General features: G+C 62.7%; 2 protein-coding genes across 10 annotated transcripts in view; both read right to left on the reverse strand.

Moving 5' to 3' along the window:
* Window positions 1-6,547, reverse strand: part of DNAH17 (dynein axonemal heavy chain 17) — a 32,218-nt gene extending 25,671 nt beyond the window's left edge. The window contains exons 1-19 of the mRNA XM_058852279.1: window positions 6,126-6,547; window positions 5,233-5,426; window positions 4,764-4,956; window positions 4,573-4,672; window positions 4,410-4,495; window positions 4,147-4,272; window positions 3,783-3,938; window positions 3,623-3,706; window positions 3,104-3,271; window positions 2,732-2,848; window positions 2,346-2,614; window positions 2,036-2,231; window positions 1,792-1,938; window positions 1,471-1,579; window positions 1,220-1,323; window positions 976-1,116; window positions 707-850; window positions 361-543; window positions 29-286 (exon numbers count right to left, since the gene is read on the reverse strand). Coding sequence (XP_058708262.1) covers window positions 29-286; window positions 361-543; window positions 707-850; window positions 976-1,116; window positions 1,220-1,323; window positions 1,471-1,579; window positions 1,792-1,938; window positions 2,036-2,231; window positions 2,346-2,614; window positions 2,732-2,848; window positions 3,104-3,271; window positions 3,623-3,706; window positions 3,783-3,938; window positions 4,147-4,272; window positions 4,410-4,495; window positions 4,573-4,672; window positions 4,764-4,956; window positions 5,233-5,426; window positions 6,126-6,470 — 3,120 coding nt within the window. The 5' untranslated portion in view covers window positions 6,471-6,547. The remainder of the gene's footprint in view (window positions 1-28; window positions 287-360; window positions 544-706; window positions 851-975; window positions 1,117-1,219; window positions 1,324-1,470; window positions 1,580-1,791; window positions 1,939-2,035; window positions 2,232-2,345; window positions 2,615-2,731; window positions 2,849-3,103; window positions 3,272-3,622; window positions 3,707-3,782; window positions 3,939-4,146; window positions 4,273-4,409; window positions 4,496-4,572; window positions 4,673-4,763; window positions 4,957-5,232; window positions 5,427-6,125) is intronic.
* Window positions 6,548-7,016: 469 nt separating this feature from the next.
* On the reverse strand, window positions 7,017-22,664 carry CYTH1 (cytohesin 1). Of its 9 annotated transcripts, none has more exons than XM_058852250.1 (13): window positions 22,560-22,664; window positions 14,176-14,258; window positions 13,401-13,465; window positions 12,670-12,736; window positions 12,425-12,543; window positions 12,061-12,141; window positions 11,862-11,974; window positions 11,643-11,791; window positions 11,435-11,547; window positions 9,033-9,111; window positions 8,863-8,934; window positions 8,377-8,531; window positions 7,017-8,155 (listed from the first exon to the last, which is right to left on the reverse strand). In XM_058852250.1, the coding sequence occupies exons 1-13, from the start codon at window positions 22,585-22,587 to the stop codon at window positions 8,077-8,079; spliced, it is 1,203 nt and encodes a 400-aa protein (XP_058708233.1). In that variant the 5' UTR covers window positions 22,588-22,664; the 3' UTR covers window positions 7,017-8,076. The 9 variants fall into 9 exon arrangements, with proteins under 9 accessions (XP_058708233.1, XP_058708230.1, XP_058708229.1 ...); XM_058852247.1 differs by lacking the exon at window positions 22,560-22,664 and adding an exon at window positions 18,725-21,003 and having other exon boundaries at window positions 9,033-9,109; window positions 11,436-11,547; XM_058852246.1 differs by lacking the exon at window positions 22,560-22,664 and adding an exon at window positions 16,660-16,846 and having other exon boundaries at window positions 9,033-9,109; window positions 11,436-11,547.
* Between the last annotated feature and the right edge of the window lie 119 nt (window positions 22,665-22,783).

The following is a 22,783-nucleotide window of genomic DNA, read 5'->3' on the forward strand; positions in this document are numbered from 1 at the left end:
AGCACATCTCAAGGCACCCATCCCACACCTCCTGTTGAAAGAGCTGGAGGGGTGGAATCCCAGGCGCCAAGGGCTTCTCTGGTGATGGCTCTGTCTCCTCCCTCTCTGCGGGGGCACTGCCCATGGTGAGGAAGCGCTGCAGGAACTCCTCGGGGCTCTCCTGCCACAGCTGGGAGTGCTCCTCAAAGCTGCCACTGAATTCTTCTCCTTCCGCCATGGTGCTGACCACCAGCGACATCAGCTTCTCCTGCATCCTCGCCAGATCCGCCTGCTCCTCCAGCGCAGTCTGAAGGGACAGGCAGGGCTCGGGACTGCCTGGAGACGCCGGCCACCCTCACCCTTCACCTGTGACAAACTCACCTTGTAACTGACCGCCCCCTCCAGCAGCCGTGGCATGGAGGCTGCCACCTTCTCCATGTCCTCGAGCAGCCCCTCCACCAGCACCAAGAAGCTGTCGCCGGCCCCCGCCTCCAGTGAGGGCTGGTACTGCACGCGGCCCTCGGACAGCTCCATGCGCACCTCGAACAGCGGGGCCACCTGGGCCTGCAACAGGGCAGTGCCTGCTGTGGGGTTTTGTGTCCCACAGCCCCACAAGCTGCCAGGAGCATGGGGACAGTCACGTTTGGCCACTGACCAAACCGACAGGAGCAGAGGGACACCCCGAGCCCAGCACAGGGACACCCACTGCCAGAAAACCGGGACCTACATCAGGGGCCATGTTGGTGAGCAGCAGCTGCAGGGATTTGTGAACGAGGTTGCAGAGCCCATCCAACACGATTTTGTCTAAGAATCCCACATAGGCCAGCCAGATCCGCGAGGACAAGTCAGCCTTAAACAGATCTGCGTTCTCCTGCCACAAGAAAACCAACCAGTGCTTGTCAGTGAACACCCAGCACAGGCACTGGCTCCTGACATTGCTTCAAGTCCTTCCCCCTGCCCCTGTGAGCCATCCAATGCTCCAGGGCCATGTCTCACCTTCACCATCCCCTGGATCTTCTCGCCTGTACTCTCGATGACAGCGCGGCGCTGAGCTAAGGTGTGTTCCTTCCCATCGAGGTCCAGGAGCGCTGTTTCCTTGTTGTCCTTTCTTCCAAACAGGGGAGTGGCTGAACAGTCCTGCAGGGAGGAGAGAATGGGGCTGTTCTGCTGAGCCAGGGAAGGGACAATCCCAGCTAGATGTGTCCCACAAAGATGCTTGTGAAGTGCCAGCTAACACTACCTCCATCAGCTTGGTGATGTTCTGTAGGTTCAGCTTTGCTCTCTGGACCCGTCTCTGCAGGTCATGCAGGGTCTCCCTCATCCCCTGGATGTATTCCATGACACCTGGGAGGGAAATGGGCACATGAGCACCTTGTGGAGACACCCCCAGGGCAGTGGCAGGTCAGTTGGTGCTGGGGACCAGGGACCCCCAAAATGCACAAGGAGGATTCCCAGCCTTGGGAAAGGTGGGGCCAAGGTAGGGGTTTGTACCTTCATTGCTCCAGAACAGAGACTTCTCAGCAGTGGCCAGACGGACGTCCAGGGTCTCCAGCTCCCCTGCCAGCAGCGGCTGCTCCACCGGCATCAGCTGCTGCCTCACCTGAGCCAACACACCCACAGGTGAGCACCGAGGAGCGGGGTCCCCACCCCACCAACACGGCGGTGCGGGGCAGGAGGTGGACGGCAGCAGCCACGGCTGGGCTCAGCCACAGGATGGGCAGGGACCTGAGGCACCAGTGATGTACCCAAACCCCCGCCCTCGTCCCTTTTAGCATGGAAAAGCAGCTGGGCTGCCTCCCCTTCAGAACCTGCCTCATTGTACCAGCCCACGATGAGCTCCAAGATGTCTCCTATCTTTTGAAAAGTCTCATTTTGGGCAAAGAGGCTCTCAGCATTGCTTGGGATGCCTGGCTGCTGCTGGATGTGCAGGTACTTCACCTCCCTCAGGACGGCAGCGAGCTGCACGACACCACAGCCGGGAGGGGCTCGTTAGCAGCCCCGAGAGCTTGGGGTCACCCTCTGAGGGGTTGCTGGTGTTTCCCGTGCCAGCACCCACCTTTCTGCTGAAGTTGACGCTGAGGAGGCGAGACTCGGGGTCCCTCTGGAGCAGGGGCTGCTCCAGGCTGAAGTGGCAGTCCTGGCCGGGTCCGCTCGCCCATTCCTCGTAGATGCTCTTGCTGTGGCGTTGCAGCATCCCCATCATTTCCTGGTACTTCCCGAACACCAGCTCAGCCTCAGCACCCACCATGGCACTGTCAGAGCCACGATAAAGCAGCTGCAGCAGGACATGGGAGGGGACCCAGCCAGGCTGGATCCTCCCACTGCTGCCCTGTGTCCCCGGGGGATGACGGGGGACCTGCACCTACGGGTGGTTGATGGCCAGCAAGTCCTTGTGTGGCCCCTCCAGCCGCTGCTGCAGCTCCAGAGACCACTTCAGCTGCCCGGCCACCGGTGGCATGTTCTTGTGGATGGCTGGGCCCCCCCTGGGGGGTGGTGGGGACAGGAACCGGGTGTCATACAGTGTCTTCACGCTCTCCACTTCAGCCTCGAACATTCCCAGCAGGGCCAAGTAGCAGGGGGAAGCCTCAGCCCTGATCAAGGGTCGCTCCAGCACGGAGGCAAACATGTGCACCAGCTGCAGGAGAGAGAGGCAGGCACTGGTTCCTGCACCCTGGAGCAGTCCCAGGACGGGTGAGACCCCCCAGCTCCTGTGGGAGCTGTATGCCAGGCTGCTGAGCTGGGGCACAGGTACCTTCACAGCAGCTGTCAGGCGGTTACAGTCATCAAAGCCCTGGCAGAAGATGGCAGCCAGCTGCTTGTTTGCATCCTCAACCTTCTTCTGGAACTCTTCAAAGTCTTTGTCCCATTGCTGCCATTGAAAGTAAAATGGTTTCAAGTGGCACAGCCGCTGTGCCTCCTTCCCAAATCCTTCAGGAAGGATTTGCTGTACCCAGAGGGTCCAGAGCCCCATGACCTCCTCCAGAGCCAGCCCTGTGCTGCTGTGGGACAGTCCCATGTGTCCCTCTGCAGCATGTTCTCACAGGAGACTCTTGTCTTTTCACTTGGCCAATGATAACACCTCCATTCCAGCATCCATCACATTTCCACTCCAGCATCTGCTCACCTCCTCATCGGGATCCAAGGGATCATATTTGCATTCAGCAAAAGCTTTGGTGGCTTCACAGACCTCCTCAGAGATCCGCAGCACCCAGGTCACAAGGAAGTTTCCTCGCACCCCTCCCAGCACCGTCTTCTCCAGCCTCAGAAAGTCGATGGCTGCCTGGAACAGCTCCTGGCAAGCATAAACCCACTTTTACCTGGCTCCCCCTGTCCCAGGCTGCAGGTGCAGGAGCTGCAGCACCAGTGCAGGGCTGTGTGCTGCCAGCTCAGCAGTCCTGAGGAGCATCCCCACAGGACTGCTCTCCAGCCTGCCTAGGGGTGTGCCCATCCTGCCTTGGGGGCTCAGGGCTGGGGGGAAACAGCTGGGAATGGTGACACTGAACTCCCAGTGATGTCCCACTGTGCCAGCGGCCCCAGCCCACCCCAGGCTGCACCCACCCTGTGCCTCTCCCACCGCAGGGTGCCCAGGGCAGGGAAGGCCTGACTGAGGCTGGCACTGTGCCCTAAAATGCTGTGCTGTCACCTTGATGGTCTTGAGCCTCTGCAAGAAGGCATCCATCCTCCCAAAGATCTGTGGGGGGGGAAACTCCCAGAGCTGTGGCTGCTCCTGGGAGGGGAGAGAGGCTGTCAGTCTGGTGCTGGTGTGCAGGGGTCAGATGTTCCTGCACCATCCCTGCACCCACCGGGAACAGTGTGGGCATTAGTTCAGAGCAGTAAGTGTTGTAGGACTGGAAGAACTTCTCTGTGTTGGCGATGGTTAGTTTGAGTGCCTCCAGGGTCTCCTGGGGTTCTCCTTGCAGCCCCTTCAGCATGTCCTCCGGGTTCAGGAATTTGTAGCTCTGGGACAGACACAGGCAGGGGCCATTGTCAGGAGGATGTGGAGGCTGCTCCTGCCCCCTTCACCCCCACAGACTTGCTGGTGGTTGCCTGCAGCCTGTGCCTGTCCTCCGACTCTCCCCAGCCCTAGGCTGTCTGTGCATCACCACGACTGGACTCTCCACGTCTGGAGATGTCAGGGGTGGGTCAGTGCTGGCCCTGGGGCCGTACCAGGCTGATGAAGAAGTTGCAGATCTCCTGCAGGATACGGGCTATGTGGGCAGGTGAGTGGTAGTGCACGCAGTGTACCCGGAGCAGGCAGACAGTGCAGAGCACCTTGGGCACGAAGGGCCGCAGCTGCAGGAGCGGAGCCTCCTCAGTGTGGGGCCAAGGCAGAGCCAGGGGATGTGTCCCCCCTGGAGCCTCTGAGGCTCTGCTGCTGCCCAGATGAGGCCACCAGGCTGTGCCTGGTTATTTTGCCATGTATCACTTACCTGGGAGTAATCTGCTTGCTCCATCTCCTCCAGCAGCGTCTGCAGAGGTTGCAGGTGGAGGCTGACATCATTGGCTTCCTCCAGACCTAGGAGATGGAGAAAGTCTGTGTTGAGGTGAAGACACCTTGCAGGAGGCAGCCACCACCATGTCATGGGACCTCACCACCACTGACGGCCCTGAACATGTTCTGCAAGGATGGCCAGTAGCAGCTGTCAGCCTTCTCCAGCATCTTGGCCAGCACTGTCACTTGGGGTGAGAGCAGCTGGCAGGGAAGAGGTGTCAGGATCAGCATGGGGGGCTCAGCACAGGGGGCTCAGCATGAGGAGATGTGGCCATCATGGCTGAGACGGTACCTGCTCATTGATGCACTCCAGGTTGGTCATCCTGGTCTGCCAGAAATCAAACTCGACCCTGGGGAGGGGGTGCAGCCCCTCCAGTAGTTGCTGCCCTGGGTCCTGGCTAAAGATCTCTTCAACCTGCTGGAACCACTCGATGATGACGGTCTCAATGGAGTGCAGCGCTGAACCATCTATGGGCTCCACCAGGCTGAAAGACAGATGGGTTATGCCTGCTGGGAGCCCTGAGCTGCCCCAGGGGAGCCCCAGGTAGCCCTAGGGGAGCCTGTCATGCCTGCTTGTGGCCATCTCTGCTGGTGCAGATGCCTGGTGTGAACCCTTCAAACATTGCTGCAGGGGATGGCTGTGCCCAGGGCTGTGCAGGGACTGAGCCAGTGTCCCAGCTCCCGTCCCTCCCTGAGAGATTTATGCTACCCTCGGCCCCTGCCTGGCTTTTCTGGCACCAGGTGGTGCCAGCAGCACCCACCAGTCCAGGGCTGCGCCTGAGTCTTCCCAGCTGACCAGGTGCTCAGGCAGTGGGAGCAGCGGCTTTCCCTGTATCTTCCCACTCATCAGGAACATCTTGTTCTGCAGCTTGTGAGTCTGTTGCATGATGTCCTCCACCACAATCTTGGGCCAGCCCGACCCCTCACCCTGGCTCAGGAGCAGAGGGGACACAACCTGCAAGACAGGGCTAAGTCAGGCACTTGGTCATGACCTCCTGTGCACAGGGCAGTGGTGATCCCAGTGCTCCCTCTCGCTGCCATTGAAGCACAGTCTCAGAAGTCACAGCTCTGTTTGCCACAGATGGGCTTTGCTGATATTTACCTCAGTGTGACCAAAAGGCCCTTTGCTCTGAATTTCCAGCTCTCATGGCCTGGGAAGTGCTGGAAGGGGCACAGTAAATTAATCTAGCAGAGTCAGGGGCTGGCACATGAGCAAAAGCCCCCAGCAGAGGGGGAATAGTAGAGGCTGCTGGAGCTGATGCAGCATTTGGCAGCAGGAATATTTATGGTAAGTTTAAGAGAAATCCACATAGACATTTCCCAGCTGCAGGGTAGAGATAAGTGGGCATTATTATGAGTTTGTAAAATTGCAAAACTGGGAGGAAGTGATCCAGCTGGGGACAGAAGAAAACAGGATTGGTGTCCTACACCCAGCTCTTATCCTTGTGGGGCTTGTTCAACACAGGATGGGAGCTAGTGCAAGGTCAGGGCAAGGGCCTGGGACAAGTTCTATTTTGTGAATTTTAGTTTATTTTGGAGCCCACCTGGAAATTTGGCTAGAGCAGCCCACAGCGAGGGTGCCAGGGCAGCAGCGTGCCCAGGGAGCTCAGCTCACCCTGTTCACCCCAAGCCTGTGCCTGCACGGGCAACCCACCTCCAGCAGCACGGTGATGAGCTGCTCCACGGGCGAGGGGCCGATGTCTCCCACCAGCAGAGCACTCCGACAGTTCTCCCCAGTGATGTTCTGCCCCGTCTTCTTCACGCAGTAGAGTGCCTTGCCCTTTTGGGCAGGTGGGAAGCAGGTAGTGGGCATGGGCTGCCCAGCAGGGTTCAGCCCCAGCACCAGCTCCAGCATTTCTGGCTGCTTGAAGAACTTGTCCAGCATGACCGAAGTCTCCTCACTGGCCACAAACTTGCCCCACTTGTCCGGCCGCACACGCAGCAGTGCCGTGGCCAAGCTCTCGAGGAGATCCATCCGCTCATCCTCTGCAGCTGCCATTGTGCCAGCACCTGGGGTGGTCCAGTGGGCAAAACCCCGCTGAGCCAGGGGCTGTGCAGACCCCACACCCTGACCTCCTGACACTGCCCATCCCACCCTCTGCACGAGCAGTCTCAGGGGAAGCTGCCAGTCCCATCCCCGCCTGGTCCCAGCGGCCCCAAGCCTACCCCATCCCTGACTGGCCCCATCACCACCCGGCCCTATTGCTGCCCTGCCTCACCCCAAACTTACCTGGCTCTGCTGCTTCTCTGTCGCACTCCTCAACCCTCCAACAGCCTCCAGGCACTGTCTGCACCCCAGCTGTCAGCAGTTCAACCGGCCCCAACCGCCCTGGCACAGCCCAACGGCACCGGCACCAGCCCAACCGCAGGGCTGCCCTTCCCCCTCCGCACCCCACACCGTCCCCAGCCCCCAGCAAGGTTCTTCCCACCCTGGCCAGACTCGGACTGGGAGGAGCACAAGCCCAGTCCAAGGCTGGGCACAGGGCAAGGGCTGACAGTGGCAGGGGACTCCTGCCCACCCCAAGCTGCACAGAGGAGCACAGGAGGCCAAGAGAAGCGTGGTGCAAGTATTTATTTGTTGCTGATCTTCAGCACTAGTTTACAAGGCCATGGCAAATTAAAAAAAAAAAAAAAAAAAAATTTAGAATAAAAAATCCTGCCCCCCCGCCCCACTCCTGTGAGGCCTCTGCACTGAACCACCCACATACAAAATAATCTACAAGGAGAAAACTATACAGGAGTATTTACACCTCTGATAAATAGACTAATACTGATCCAGGCGCCTCCAGACCGTGCGTGGGGATGGGGACAGGACAAGACACAGGCGATTGTGAGGCAGAGAGGTGGGGGCCACAGTCCCCACCCAGCCAGATCCCCACCAGCAGCCATCCCGAGGGCAGGCTCCAGCTCTGGGCGTGTCCCACCCTGTGGCACATGACACAAGGATGTGCTGGGGCAATGCCACATCCAAGCCACAACTCCCACAGCCAGGTGAGGATACTTCTCTGCCCTGTGTGGCAGCACTGCTCGTCAACAGTGCCTGCCCTTCGTCCCTCCTGTGGCTGTGGGGACCGTTCCAGTGCAAGGTGTGGCTGGGAGGGTCCGAGGCAGCAGCGTGGACACGCCTAGGACAGACCCAGGCCCGCTACAACGAGGGCCGGGAGCTGTATCTCTGCAGGGCCCCGCTGGGGCTGACACCTGCACCCCAAAACCACCAGCTGCTCACCAACAGCTGCCCCTCTCCTGATGGAACACCCCGAAAGCGTCTCAACACGAGTGCTGGGGGACCCAGTGACACATGGCTGCAGGCTTCCTGGGGCTCAGAGGCAGGGAGGGTGCCCATGGTGCTGAGGCCAGGGCTCACAGGGGTGCACGGGGTGCCGTGTTCCTGCTTGAGCCTGTGAAGACGCTGTCTGGCGATGAGGCAGTGATGGGGGGCCAGAGTCACTGAGATGCCCCTTCCCTCCCCCCACAGTAAAGAAATGGCTAAGCTGAAGCTGGGCCCTGGGCCAGCCTGCAGCGTGGCCCCCGCCCCACGTGCCCCCATGACGGAGGGACATGAGCTGCTACAGGGGCACGCTGGCCTCGCAGGGCCAGTCTGGCTGCTAGTGCCTCTTGGTGGAGGAGACCTTCTTCTTCCTGGCAGCCAGCATCTCATAGAAGGGGTCCCGGCTGATGGCTGCCCTGGCAGGAGAACAAGGGCTGGGTCAGGCCAAACTGCTGCAGTGATGGGTGCAACCTGCCTCGCCTGGCCTTGGGCAGGTCCCTTTATATCCCTGGGCAAGTTTTCTTCCCCATCCTTGCAGGATGCCCTGGGAAGCACTGTCCCCTTTGAGGACAGCAGGCAGGTTCCTGCTGTGCCCCTGCCCAGCCCCATGCCACCACATGCTCCTCCAAGCACTCACTTGATGCACTTGATCCACTCCTCCTTCTCCTCAGGCGTGGGGGCAGAGATGCGATACACGGTGTGGTTCCCCTCCACCACACGCCCATCTGCCTCTGTCTTGCAGGCCTTGATCACCTGGTCCTTGTTGTCAGGAATGTAGAGCTCAAAGCAGTTCTGAGAGGGAGAGACTGCTCAGAGGCAGCCCCTACCTCCAAAGGGGACCTCAGACTGGGAGGGAAAGAGCAGAGCCAGACACCCCTGGCAGAGCCACCCCAGCATGGCAGAGCAGGGCAGACACACCGTGACTGTCACCCCTGGCCCTGCATGTGCCCCTGTGGTGAGCACCCCCAGGTCTGCACCCAGCTGCTTTGATAGTGGAGGCAGTGACCGCTCTGGGGCCCCCTGCCTCTCCTGGGGACATCTCAGGGTGCTGCAACACCTCCCAGCTTTTCCTGCCCAAGCCAAAGCTGCCCCAAACCCCAAAGGACGCTGCCGCAGCACTCACAGGCTTCTTGGAGTCCTCCACCTCGCGGATGCTCAGGTTCTCCAGGGGGATGATGCCACGGGGCTCCTTATCCTGGTGCAGCCAAGCAGAGGTTTAGCTGTGGGGCGGACAGCCCCAGTCCAGTCCCTTCCCTGCCCCAGCTCAGCTCACCCTGCATGGAGCCCACTCACCGTTGTGTACTCGAAGTAGTAAAGGCAGTTGTCAGTCAGGATGAACCAGCGCCGCTTCCACGTCTTCACCCTGCCCCCTGGGAGCAGAAGGGACAGTCGGGCGCAGCCCTGCAGGGCACGGCCGGGCACGCGGCAGCCGGCTGGGCACAGAGGCTGCAGCAGACGGGGCCCGGGCGGACACACAGAGCCAAGCAGAGCCAGGCAGCGGCGGCAGCAGCAGCAGCAGGCAGCGCACACCGCACCGAGCAGGAAGCGCACGGATGAGGATGGAGGCGAGCGCGGGACTGCCGGGCTGGGAGCGCTGACCGCTCCCACCCAAACACAGATTCAGCACAGCTGGAGGAAACTGCGGCCAGGCAGCTCCTGGGAGGACACAGGGACTTTCTGTCCACACTGACCATGGCCCCAGTCGCGCTGGCCCCCCGGCAAGGCAGGAGCCAAGGCCGTGGCCGAGCTCCACAGCTGCCAGCACAGCAGGAGAAGCTGGTCCCTGGGCACAGGCCCTGCGCCCCCCGGGCCCAGCTCCCCTCCACCGCAGCCACTGCAGCAGTGCTGAATGCGGGATGAGCACCCACCCTCGCAGGCTGGATCCGGCGTGGACACGAGGAGCCGCAGTGTACACTGCAAGTCCTGCTCATCTCCTTCCCCTGCCAGGAAGGCCCTGTGGCCCCTGCTGCCCTGTGCCAGCTGGCAGCCCACCCCTGTCCCTGCCCCGGAGCAGTTGAGGACCAGCTCATTGCTCCCTGGGGTGCAGGCATTGGAGCAGCGCTGGTGCCTCATGGGGACTGCTGTGAGCCCTTAGCACAGCACAGGGCACAGCGGAGACAGATCCTTCCTGCTCCCACCCAGCTCCAGCCATGCCCTGACCACTCGTGCACAGGCTGGGGCCCCTCCCGAGGAGACCCCAAACCTGCCCCATCCCTTGTGTCACCGGAGGCAAAGCCCCACTGGCCAGGCTGTCTGTGGACATGGTGGTGCATGGCAGGGCGGGTGGCAAGTGCCACTGTGGCCCCGTCCTCCCCGGGGTGGCAGAGGAGGCCGCAAGCCTTGGGGAACGTGTGGCATTGGCAGGGCCAGCACCCCACGTCCCTGCCTGGAGGTGGAGAGGGGCTGTCCTGCAGCAGGCGAGGTCCCCGGGCGTGTGGGGTTAGCAGCAACAGCAGCAGCAATGAGACTCATCACCAGCAATTAAAAATGCAAAGGAAACGAAGCCCCAGCAGTGTGAGCAGAGCAGGGAAGAGGGGTACGTACCTCCTGGAGTTGGGGGCAAGGAAAGGAAGAGCCAAAATCATGGAAACATATAAATGAGGGAGAAAAGAAAATTAAAAAAAAAAAAGGGAAAAAAAAAAAAAAGAGGAACCCCAAAGCCCCCCCTTGCCCTGCAGGTCAGTGGGGCTGGGCTGCAGCAGGGAAGCTGTGAGGGGTTGGGCCAGCGCCAGGGCCGTGGGGGCTTGACTGCCCTGGCTCACTGTGGCTCTGTGGGATGGGGCTCCTTGGCTGCTGGGGACAGGGCCTGGCTCCCTCCACCCCATGGCTGACCCGCAGGGTCCTTCCCTGCCCCCCCAGACAGCTGGGCTCCATGGCCACTTTGCTGCCTCTCCACCACCCCACTGGTGGTGCCAACCTGAACCTGGGTGCACAGGGCCTCTCCAATCAGGGATGGAGAGCCTGGGGCTGTCCTGTGTCCCCCACCCCAGGGCAGGGTGCAGCCAGCTCTTGCTCTCCTCTCCCAAGGGGTTGGCCATGTATCAGGAGTTCTGACCTCAGCCAGAACCCTGGGGAATCGCCCCACTGGACTCTGATCCTGCCCACACCCATTCCCCCTCGCTAAATCCGGGCAGAGGATTCCCCAGAGGTGCCAAGAAGAGAAGCCACAGGAGCCAGGGCGCGGAGGGCTCCGGCTGTGGAGCCGGGCGGTGCAGCAGGGATGCCATGCATGCTGCCTGCATGTGGAGCCGGGATGCGGAGGTGATAATGCTGTGGGGAGGTGAGGCAGGGGCTGCTCTGTGTATGAAGGGGGACACACGCAGCCTGGGGCAGCTCGCCGCTTGCTCCCGGGGCCTGCTCCGACACATCCTGCTGTGGCTCGGTGACCTGAAGGGCCTCAAGGTCTCTGTGTTCTGACACCAGACCCTGGTACCAGCTCTGCACCCCAGGGGCTTGCCCAACCTAGAGGCAGAATCCCCCAGAACACCCCCTCAGCAGGGCCTTGTCAGCTCTGAGCCTGCTGCCCAGCCAAGGGAAGATGGAGGGCTGGATGTACAGATGCCTTTCCTGTGAAGGCTTTGCCTGTCTCTGCAGCCTCCTCATGCTCTGAAGAACCAGGCCAGCAGGAGAAGTATGGGAAGTCCAGGGGCACTGCACCCTGGTGACAGCCTGCCCTCCCTTGCTGCTGGTACTCACCGAGCTTCAGGAGCCAGCCCTCCCGGTCAGGGTTGAAGAAGGTGTGGGTGAGGTCATTGCCATCATCCTCAGGGATTTTAAAGGGCTCGTTTTTGATGCTCTCATACAGATTCTGGTACAACAACATGGAATCAGCTCTGCTTTGCCCTGGAGCCCTGTGGTGGGCTCTGCTCTGGGCCAGCTTTGCAGTCTGGCCCTGGCCCTCACCTGGAGCAGCTCCTCAGGCAGGTCCCCCCCATCATTGATGCCACGGTTCATGGCGATGAATCGCTCTGCCGTGGGCTTGTCCTTCACGTTGGGATTGTGCAGGCTCGTGTTCAGCATGATGATGGCAAAGGACAGCACGTAGCAGGTGTCTGCAGGGGCAGAGGGGAAAGTCAGCTGCGGGGCAGGATGCCAGGGAGGCCGTCTGGGACAGGCGCTCACCTGTGGACTGGAAGACACCAGGGTTGCACTGGCAGTAGCGCTGGGCAAAGGCCTCCATCATCCGGTCAATCTTCTGTGCCTCCCCTGGCAGCCGGAAGCTCCACAGGAACTGCCTGTGGAGAGTGAGTTGTGGCGCTGATCTGGGGGCTCCATGGTCCCCACCACCCTCAGTGGGACACGCTCGGCTCCCCTTGCTCACCGCAGGGCCTGCACAAGGTTGAGGTCGGTGAATTCATGCAGCTCCACAAAGGCATGCAGGACTTGGATGTTGAACTCATCCCTATGGGAACAAAGCCAGAGCACGAGGGATGCGTGATCAGCAATCCTGTGACTACTGAGCTGCTCCACTGTCCCTGCCCTTCTCCAGACTCTACTCCTTCATGGGGGAAAGCTGTAGGTATGCCCTGCACAAATCAGCCACTTGCAAGTGCCAGTCATGAACTGAATACCCCCAGCACCCCGGGTACCCCCAGTGAGCTGTTCTGTGAGCTCAGAGCTGCAGTGTCCCCTCTCTCAGGTGCCAGGAGCCCAGAACACCCCCAGAAAGCCCAGGCCCAGTGCACCTCTCGCCCAGGTAGTCGCCGATGGCTGTCTTGTTGAGCCCCTCTCCCTTGTACAGAAACTGAGCGATGTCCTCGCACGTGTTCTTCAGCAGGTCGTTCTCAATCAGGAACTGGATGCCCTGAGGGATGCAAGAGAGGTGTTTGGGGTGCTGGCCCTGCCCCAGCCCCAGGAACCTGGACTGGGAGGTGGTAGAGCCCTGCACACCCCCAGAGGCAGGTAACCATCTCTGTACATCCCACAGTACCTTCTTGGGATCCATGTTGAACTTCTTCCTGCCCATGGCCACCTGTTTGTTCCTCTGCATGTTTTTCCTGCAAGGCATGAAGCAGCTCTGAGCACCTGGCAGGGCCCCACTGCCTCTGCCCAGCCCCTGGGGCGGTGCCCTGTGGGGAGGGTCAGCCTGGACCGAGGGACCCAGGCCCCCATGCTGGACCCACACAGGGCAAAGCCAACACACTGCTCTGTGTCTGCCCCACGCCGTGGCCTGGGGCTGCTCTTGGCCCACCAGGCTCTGGAACAAAGCAGAGCCTGGGGTCACCCTGAGCAGAGGGGGTGCAGGCACTGCACCTGTCAGGTCACCCAGCCATGGGGAGGCTTGGGCAAGCTGGCTGTGGCAGGGCTCTGCTGAGAGCAGTGGGGCTGGCAGAAGGGGACAGCCTTCGTGCCCCAGTGGCTAACTGGGAATGATGCTAGGAGTCAGCTCCCACCAGCTGCTGGGACCCCCCTAATCCTGGCTGGCACTGACTGCACCAGCTCAGAATAACAAAGCCCGCCAGTGGCTGCAGCCAGACAGAGGGGCTGCGGCTTGGAAAAATAGACCCGGGAGCAGCAGATCAGCCTGGGATCCCGCTCCCAGGAGCTCAGAGCGCCTGGGAAAGCTGCTCACACCAGCACTTGTGGGCCAGGGCTCAGCTGCCCTTGGTTCCTGCACAGTGCAGGCGAGCCCAAGGGGGCTCCAAGGTGCTGGGGACTCACCTCTCCTCTGTGGAGCCCAGGTTCTCGATCTCATTTGTCACTTCTGCTATCTCATCCTTCAGGCGCTGTGGGGAGAGGGGGCACTGAGACAAGGAGGTGCCTCCCCCACAAACCCTCCAGCCCCCAGCCCTGGAGACAGCCCCCTTCCCCCAAGAGGCCCCACAGCCCCTCCTTCCTTCCCTCCCTCCTTCCCCCCAGCCCCAGGTGCTGCCCAGGGGCTGAACCAGCTCTGAGGGCACTGCCAGTGGGGCTGGCTGCCCCCTGCTGCTAATCCCTGCAGCATTGCCACGCTCCCAGCATGCAGGAAGGAAGAGATTCAGAGGTTAACAAAATTACCCCTAATCCCTTCAGATCATGCCCAGCATATGGCAGTAATTAGCCTCTGCTGCCTTAATCAGGGACACGACTGACAGTGTCCCAGATGAGCCCTGACCTCACAGGCATTTGCCAGGGCAGTGGCCTGGCCCAGAGACATGGTCCCTGCCCGTGCCAGGCAGGGGCTGGCACAGGCTGCACAGCCTGGAGCTCTGCAGGGTACAGGAAAAGGCATGGCTGCTTGGGCAGGGCAGGGATGGCTGGCTGCCACCTGGGATCACATCCCAGCTGGGACCCTCTCCCTGTCCCCAGAGCTCCTTGGAGGAAGAGCTGTGGGGCAGCAGCATGAGGGATCCTGAATAGGGACCTTGCCAGTGATCCAGGCAGGGACACTGTCCCCTGCCACCCAGACCTCTGTCTCTAGGACAGGGGGGATTGCGTGGGCCCCTTGGCATCACACCTGTATGTCAGCCAGCAGCTCCTGCTTTCGGCGGCGGATGTTCTCCAGCTCCTGGCACTCCTCTGGGGTCAGGTCACTGGGCACTGAGCAAAGATGTGATCAGGTCAGCATGTGTGGTCTTGGGAACCAGGCCTGCCAGGCTCCTAGCACAGCCTCTGCTCCCAGCCAGCAGCTGTGGGCTTGGGTGGAGGCAGGACGTGGAGGTGTTGGGCAGCAGGAGGAGCTGGGCTGGCAAACAGTGTCCCCAGCCCCACACAGAGGCCAAGTGGCACCAATGGCATGAAAGGAATTTGAGGACCACGGTATCTGCTCCTTCAGACTGTAGCAGCTGCAGAGTGAGAACCAACACAGGCCCCAGGATCACCTCCAGCACTGCTTCTGCCAGCCCCAGCCCTGCTGCCCCCTCCAAGTCGCATTTCACTCTGCTCTGCCCCAGTCGGGCTGGTGTGGGTGCCCATTCTGCTCCCCAAGGCTGGGCAGCTCTGCTGTGCCCTGCAGCACAGGCTCCTGCCTGCAGGCCTGCAGGTTGTTCTGCTGCACCAGGTCAGCCCCAAACATAAAGCAGCTCCTGGCCACCTCTGCAGCTCCCTTTACAGTGGATTCATTATTCTGGGGCAGAGCCTGGAGCTGGTGCACCCTCCAGACAGACCTCACCTGCACACCATGACATCTACACCTTCCTGTCACTCTGGGGAGCCAGATACTCCCTTTCCAACACCATCTCTGATGCCCAAGCCCAGGGCTGCCACATGGTCCCCTTGCTCCAGGAGCATTCCTAGTGCTCCTTGGCACATGACCTCCTTGATTCACAGTGTCAAGGTATCCCATTCCTGTTCTCTTCAGTCTCCAAGGTCACCTGCTCCTTCAAGAGTGCACCCAGCCCTCCTACTATGCCCATCTCTCCCACCTCTGCCAGCGGGTTCTGTGCGTTGCACCAAGGTCACCTGCAAGGACACCAAAACACCATCCCTCTAGAATGCCGTCCCCAAGGGAGGTGGCAGCAGGATCTGCCAGCTCAACTCTTGTGTCACCCCCGTCTCACACCCTGGGGTGCTGGGAACAAGCATCTGTAGGGCTGTCACCATCCTCCCCTGCCCCAACCCCCGCTAAGGTCCCGTGTGCCACCATGTGCACAGCCACCGCTGCCACCAGCCCAGACTCACCAGTGTCCCCAGCGCAGCCACTGCCCCACGCCAGTGCCCAAAGACACCACGGGCCTTCAGGCCAGCCCTGTCCTCAACTGTGCATTGATTCTCCCCGCACTGCTGCTGCCTTAGTAGGAGCTCCCTGGGTGACGGTGACCCTGCACCCTGAATCTCTGAGCTCAGCACCTCCCCAGCTCTGCTCTGGGGTCTGATGAGCTTCCTCCTTCACAAACCCTTGTTGCCAAGGCTGAGGCGCCTCAGCTTGCGACATCATCCCTCAGACACAACGCTGACACTTCCCAATACTTTCAGTCTCCCATGTCAGGAAGCCTGAGTCAGACAAGTTGGCTCATGGCACCAGGTTAAAAGTCACTTACAGCACCAGAGCTGTGTCGATGCATCCCAGCACCTTCCACATGCCCCAGCGCCATCCCCACCGGCACCAGCCCCCCACTGCCAGGTCCCCAGGACGCCCCGCAAGCCCTGGCTCGCAGGGGGAGGGATGAGCTGCATCACACCCACTCATCAGACACAGAAACCCCCAAATCCCTGGGATGCTGCGTGTGCCACAGGACCCTCCCACCCAGCTGCAGGACCCTCTTGTCCAGCCGCCACATCCCCCGGCCCGGCCGCAGGGAAAGCCAAATTCATGGCAGGGCTGGAGCTGGCCACAGCCAAGCCCTCAGCTCTGCCTCTTCCTGCCCACCTGGGAGAGGGCCGGGGTTCCAGCCGGGGTGCCCCGGGACAGGCGTGGTGCAGGATGAGGCAGCAGGGACGGCAGGGCTGCTCCAGAGCCCCGGAAGGTCCCTCCCCGGTGGAGGCTGAGCACTCGTGACAAGCAGCCCAGCCATGTCAGCAGCAGCCAGAGGAAGAGAAACCCCAGACGCAGGAGCTTTTCTGGGGAAGGAAGGCGGCATTAACCCTTCCCTGGCTCTGCACAGCAACTGCCCTGGAGAGCCCCAGAGAGCCTGGCCACAGGCAGAGGGACGGAGCCTGGGACCGACGCTTCCCGTGGCTGCAGCCCGACACAGAAGTCGCACAGGGACCCACCACAGTGCAGGATCCCAGCACGGTCAGGCGTCCCCACCAGCACAGGAAGCCGGGGGTTCCCACAGCAGGAACCCATCCTGGGGCAGCAGGGGCCACCAGCAGCATTTGTCCGTCTATCTCGGGCTCCGGGCTCGGCGGGGCCTGCGAGCGCAGCCCATCCCCTCCGCGCCTCGCCCCAAGCACAGCCCTGCGCCCCGGGCCCCGCCGGCCTCGCCCCCCGACCCAGCGCTGCCCGAGGGGAGCAGGGCTGGGAGCCACCGCCGCCCTCCCCGGCCCCCGCCCGGCTCACCGCTGCCCTCTGCCCTGAGCACCATGGTGCCAGGGCCTTCCGCCGGCCGTGCCCGAGCTGCCAGGGGCTCTGCGGGGCTGCTGCCGCGCCGGGTGCGGGCACCTGGGCCTCGGAGCTTCCGCGGTGACTCACGGGCCTGTACCAATGAGCTCCGGGGCCTCTCGGGCGTCATCCCGGCCTCGCCAAGAGCCCGCAGCAGCAACACCCTGTTCCTGCCGCCATGAGCCAGAGCCGCAGCACCTTAACTCCTGTGCTCCCGGCTGGCTGGCAATGGGCGCCAGGGCCCTGCTCCTCGCCTCAGGGCCGGTGGACGCGATGTGCTGCGCTCCCAGCCAGCCCTGGGCCGGCCCAGCCCTTCCTTCCTCGGGGCCTGCCAGGACACTCGAGCCGGCACATCTTGAGCTCGCTGTGCGGCACCGGGGTCCCCTCCCTTCCCCTCAGCTGGGCCCCCACACGCCAGCAGACCCCCAGCCCTGCAGCTCCCCCGTCTCTGCCAGACCTCTCCAGTGCAGGTCCAGGTGCTGTGCTGGCCGTGGGGACCGCTGGTGCCCTCCGCGGGCTCCATGGCATCTCCCACAGCTGGCTGGGACAAGAAGGGCAATCAGGAGGACTAGGAGCCATGGCAGTCCCCACGGGATGCTGTTCCCCGCTGCCTTGCCCCCTTGCTGCGGGGTGTCTGTAGGGACCCCACTGCTCCGTGCAGGAGCCCTGTGCCTGCAGTGGGAGCGAGCCCAGCACGCCCCTGGCCCTGCCGGCTGCCTGGAGAGGCCGCATCAGCTTCGGCTGCCTTGACTCAGCTAAATCCTGCTCAGCAGCACGAGATGGAGACACAGCACCCAGAATGCCAGCTGTGGAGTAAGGGGAGGGTGGGCTTCAGAAGCCTTGGGGTGTCCTTTGGCCCCCTGAGTTACAGCAGCAGCCAGCCCTGCTGCTGGCCCATGCTGTACAACACCGGGGGGCAACAGCCCAGGGGTGAGGCAGACCATGGGGACGAGCCCCAGGTCCCTGCGTGCTGCAGCAGGTGCTGCTAGCCACAGTGTCACTTGGTGGGGTCCCGTGGGGCCCCCAGAAACATCCTGCCTGTCTCCTCATACCACATCCTGTTTTCACCATGGCTGTGTGCACACCCTGGGTTGCGTCAGCCCCATCCTTCCCCACCAACAGCTGAGGTGCATCAGGAGGCGGCTTTGGGGACAGACAACTCCAGGGCAGGCCCTCCTAGGCTGCTGGACCCTGTGCTCAGGAAACTCTCCTGCTTTTGTGCAGCCCTGCCCATCACCCCATTAACCCTGCTTCCCTGACCCAGAGCCCACCAAGGAACCCCCTCCACAGCCACTACCTCACTCTCAATGGCTCAAGGCTCCAGCATTCCCATGCACGGACCCCCAGCCTGCAGCATGGCTGGGTGAGGACCAGCTCAGCCATGTCTACAGACAACGTCCATGTGCAAGGAATGCAGCCAGGCCGGCACCTCACCTGCTCTCAGCACTGCTTATGGTGCCAGGCCTTCAGAGGAGCAGAGCACACTGGTGCTCAGCCACAGGGCTGGCCAAGGAGGTCCTGCAAGCCCCTGCCCCACTGCACAGCCCCCCCAGTCCCACAGCTGGGCAGAACCAGCAGCAGGTCACACAGGTGACCTCTGGGCTTTCCCACACAGAATTCCCTTTGGAGAGTGCCACCCTCCCCTCTGCAGCCACAGGCACTGGTGATGAGGGCGACTGAGCACTCGCACATCCTCTGGGGCTGGGGCAGGGCATGCCATGGCCACGCTGTGCTGTCTGTGACCCTCCCAGCCACCACCACTGCCTCCCAAACACCCACAGAGCAATGCCAGGCGAGGGGCCCGGTGCCTGTCCATCCTGCAGGAGCTCGGTGCTTGCAGAGGCCCGAGCTTGGAAGGCTGGTAGAGGAAGGAGGAAGTGAGACGGCGAGGACACTCTGCACTGCTTTCAGCAGGAGCCATATGGAGCCAGAGCCATATGGAGCTGCAGCCATGGGCACCGCCGTGTCTGCTGGGGGATGGGAACCCCACGGCACAGAGGGGAGGGGGGCACGCAGTGCCTACCTGCCTTGGCAGCCACCGAGGGGCAGAGGAATGCCTGGAAACTGGAGGCGCAGAGCTCGCTGACCGTCCCCATGCCGCGGGGGTCCCACGCAGGATGCCACCAGCTCCGGGAGTGCGAGGCAGGGACAGGCAGAGGTCAGGCAGGAGCAGACGGAGGCCAGATAGGTGCGCGTGGCTGAGCAGTGGGCTCCCCAGTACTAGGCAGGTAGCCAGCACCTAGGGCAGCTCCCCAGCACGGTGGGGCAGGGTGCAAGCAGGGGAGCCGGAGCACTCCCGGTTCTGGCTGGAGCAGCTCTGGGAGGGGAGCTCCAGCCGCAGGAGCCCACGCGCCAGCCCCAGCCAATCCCCGCCGTACCGGCACACCAGCCCGTGCCACCACCAGAGCCCCAGCGGGCGGCTCAAAGCCACTTAGAGGACGAGGAGTTTCGGAACTTCCCAGCAGCCCCCCTGCCCAGGCTGCCTGCCCCCCGGCAGCCCCCTTGCCCCCGCAGGGGGCCGGCAGCAGGGTATTTTTAGAGTGGTTTTATCCCTCCGTATTAGAGCATTAAGCATCAGGAGCCGGCGGTCGCATAGCAACGAGCGCCGCATGAAGGAAGGTGCACCCAGAGAAGCGCGGCAGTGCCAGCGTGGGGGTGCCACCACGGCCCCCGCTCCTGGGCTGCAGGACCTGATCCCAGCCCTGACCCAGCCTGGCAGGCGCAGCCAACCCTGAGACCTGCACCAACACACCAAGCCCTGGTCATGCCCCAGAGGCATTGCCCACTCTGCTCTGGCCCTGGTGTGTGGGGGGCTCCTGCAACAGCAACCGGGGTTCGTGCCCTGGGATCCCAGGCTGGGGGAGAACTGTGGAGCTGGGGAAATGCGCAACCCTCCCACCCTCCAACCCCACAGGCACTGAGCAAACCCAAACCGGACTGACAGCTCCTTTCCTCAAAGCAGGAGCGATCTTGAGCACAGGGCATGGCCGTGAGTAACAAACCCCAGGGCCTGTCAGGGCAGGAGCAGCTCGACAGCTCTGCTCACCCGCCCCTGCATCCACTGGGATCGCTGAGCCAGGAGTAACTTGAGCGGCGCAGGCAGAAGCCCAGACAGGGTGGGTGGTGGGGAAGGGCACCCTGGCAGGCAGGAGCAGTCCCTGATCCTCACACAGGAGCAGTGTGACTGCAGAGAGGAGGGGAGACAGTGGAGAAGGGCAGCTGACCGGGCTGCGAGGGCTGCCAGGCACTCACTGCTGATGTGACTGACCTTCTGCTTTCAACACCGCTTCCCCTTTCCCAGGGCCAGAGCAGTGGTTGCCACATCACCAGGAGGCAAAAGGGCAGGCGAAGGGAGCAGGGGGCACAGGGGAGGCTGAGCTGGGCACGTGCTGTACAAGCGCCTGCCTGGGACCGGGCTGGCATCTGGAGAAACCCCTGTGTGACACAGGCACGTGTGCGCTGTGACTGGGACGAGGCAGGGCCAGGTGGCATCTCCCACGCAGTGACCTGGATGCCTGGCTCGGTCTTTGCACCCTGTCCAGGTGAGGTGGGGTGTTTACAAACCATAGCTACAGCCCTGACAGGATTGCAAGTGTCAGCAGCAGGGCTCACTGTTCTCTGCTCCAAATACCTCAGGAGAGGAACTGTACAACTGCCTCTGCTGGAGCCCCTGGCTCTGCTCTCCAAGCCTGGTGCCACCCCTGCGCTCTCTGCCTCTGACCTCGGAGTCCATCCCTGAGCTCTGTGGAAGAGTTGCTCTCCAAGCTGAGCCTAGCAACTTGCCCAGGTTGACCCCACACTGTGCAAGGGAAGGGGCTGGGGCATCAGCAGCAACTCTCCCAGCAGTGTTCCCTGGTGGCCAGGGACATGCCGTGATCTCAGGATGCTTCCAAAACAGCTAAGCTGTGCCAAAGGGCTGCCAGCACCCACTGGCAAAACAGGACTTTGGAGGCTGGTGGCAAGGAGGGCAGGAACTGTCTGCGTGAGGAACCCCTCAGCCAGCCTGCTGCAGACCTGGCAGCCCACCCTCTCCTCTGTAGATCCCCCACACCTTGCACAGCCACCCTGCCATCCCACACCCGTCCTGCCCCAGACAGAGAGGCCCCCCAGGCACAAGCTGCTTTGCTGGAGGCTGCATCAACCCCGCTTAGAGAAATCTCTTAATCCCCAGGCCAGAGTGAGCGGTAATCCCTTGGGTGCAGTGGGATTACCAGCACTGCCCAATCCCCCTCTCCCTGGGGCCAGGCCTAAGCCGTGATGGGGCCCAGTTCCAGAGACGGCGCCAGGACAGGACTGTGCTCCCCGCATCCTCTCACCGGTGCTGCAGCTCGGCAAGGCAGGAGAAGCCAGGGTGGTTCCCCTCCAGGACACGTCTTCCCCACGGTCCAGAGGCGTTTGAGCCACGCCACCGCTCTCGGTCAGTTCTGCTCTGGGATGGGTTAGTCTTGCTGCTGTTTCCAGGGGGAGATGTTGGGAAGGGGGTGGGAGTGCAGCCCCACGCCCTGGCAGGAGCAGGGGGAGCACACATCTGTGCCGCCAGCTGCTCGCCCTGGGATTTGCTCTCTGCTGAGGCAGACGGCTGAAGAGAGGCCGTGAGCCGTGGGGCAGACACTGGCGTCAGCACAATCCCACCAGAAAGAGATTCCCTGTCGGCTCCCACCGCACTACAGCCTCGGCAGAATGTCCTTGGCTAAACCAACTCAGCTTAAGGGCTTCAGGGCAGCTGTGGGTTGTGCTGCCCCAGCACAGGAACAGTGGCGCGGGTACAAGGCGGCTGCGCAGTCCCTGCGTCCCCCACGGCAGCATGAGCGGGACATTTCTAATGCTGAGAGATGACCTGGGATGTCTTCCAGGTGATTCCGGGAAGCAGTGAGAGGCTGCTCGCAGAACCGCTCCCCACAGCGCTCTCCTGCTAATGGGCTGTATCTGACAACAGCCGAGCCAGGCCGCAGCCGCTGGCACCTTCCTTATCTTACACAGTGAAGTCCTCGCAGCCAAGCACAGTTCTGGGGTGGAACAGCAGCTCCTAATCGGCTGCACTGCACAGCTGGGCAGGAAACCGGCCCGTGAACCAGCACTGCCGGCTGCGGCACCACGCTGGCACCAGCTGCTCCCAGGAAGAATGGTCACCAGCACGGCTCCAGCACCGGGGCCATGGCCTCAGATCTCACCCAGACTCCAGTCTCCCCTCAGCAAAGTCCCTGTCAAGGCAAAGTCACCTGCCGACACACCAGAACCTGCCTGGGGGAGACCAGGCACAGGCAGGGGCTCCCGGTGCAGTCCCGGTCCTCAGCACCGGGAGGGAACGCTCTGCGGGCACGGAGGGAAGAAGAAAACGGGAGGAAAATGTATGGGCATGAGAAGGGCGACCTTGCAACCCCTGAGCCACCGTGGCCCGCACGCCGGGTGGTTGTGACATTCAGCAGGCGCCACCAAGGCGAACCTGCCCTGAGCTCTGGGGCTCGGCAGTGCCGCGGGAGGACCGAGGCGAAGAGGAGCGGCCGACGGAGGCGTGCGGGCAGCGGCCCACCGAGCTCCCGCGGCGGTGCCGGCGCTCCGCGGGCCCAGAGAGGCGGCCCAGGTGCCAGCTTCTCCCGGAGCTCTCTCCGCCACCGCCCGCACGATGCGCCAGGGCCGCGGCCGCTCTGTCACTCGCGGGCGCAGCTCCCGCAGCCGCCAAATCCCCGCCCGTCCCGGAGCCACCGCCCCCGGTGCCGCACCTGGGAGCGGCCCGGCCCAAACGCGCCCCGCCCGGGACAGACACCGCCGCCCACCGGGGATCACGGACTACCCCGGCGCCTCGTCCCCGGGCAGGTGCGTGCCCCAGAGCCCCCCGCCCACCCCCAGCCCGCACTGACCGCAGCCGCCGCCCTCCTCCTCCTCCATCCCGCCGCCGCTCCGGCCCCGCCCGCGTGACGAGCGCGCCACGGCCGGCACCACGTGACCCGGGGGCGGAGCCACGCGCCCCCCGCCCCCCCGTCCCGGTGTCCCCGCCCCCTGTCCCGATGTCCCCGCCCCCTGTCCCGATGTCCCCGCCCCCTGTCCCGATGTCCCCGCCCCCTGTCCCGATGTTCCCCCCCCC

The sequence above is a fragment of the Poecile atricapillus genome, chromosome 17 (assembly GCF_030490865.1).
Source record: "Poecile atricapillus isolate bPoeAtr1 chromosome 17, bPoeAtr1.hap1, whole genome shotgun sequence".
Classification (NCBI taxonomy): domain Eukaryota; kingdom Metazoa; phylum Chordata; class Aves; order Passeriformes; family Paridae; genus Poecile; species Poecile atricapillus.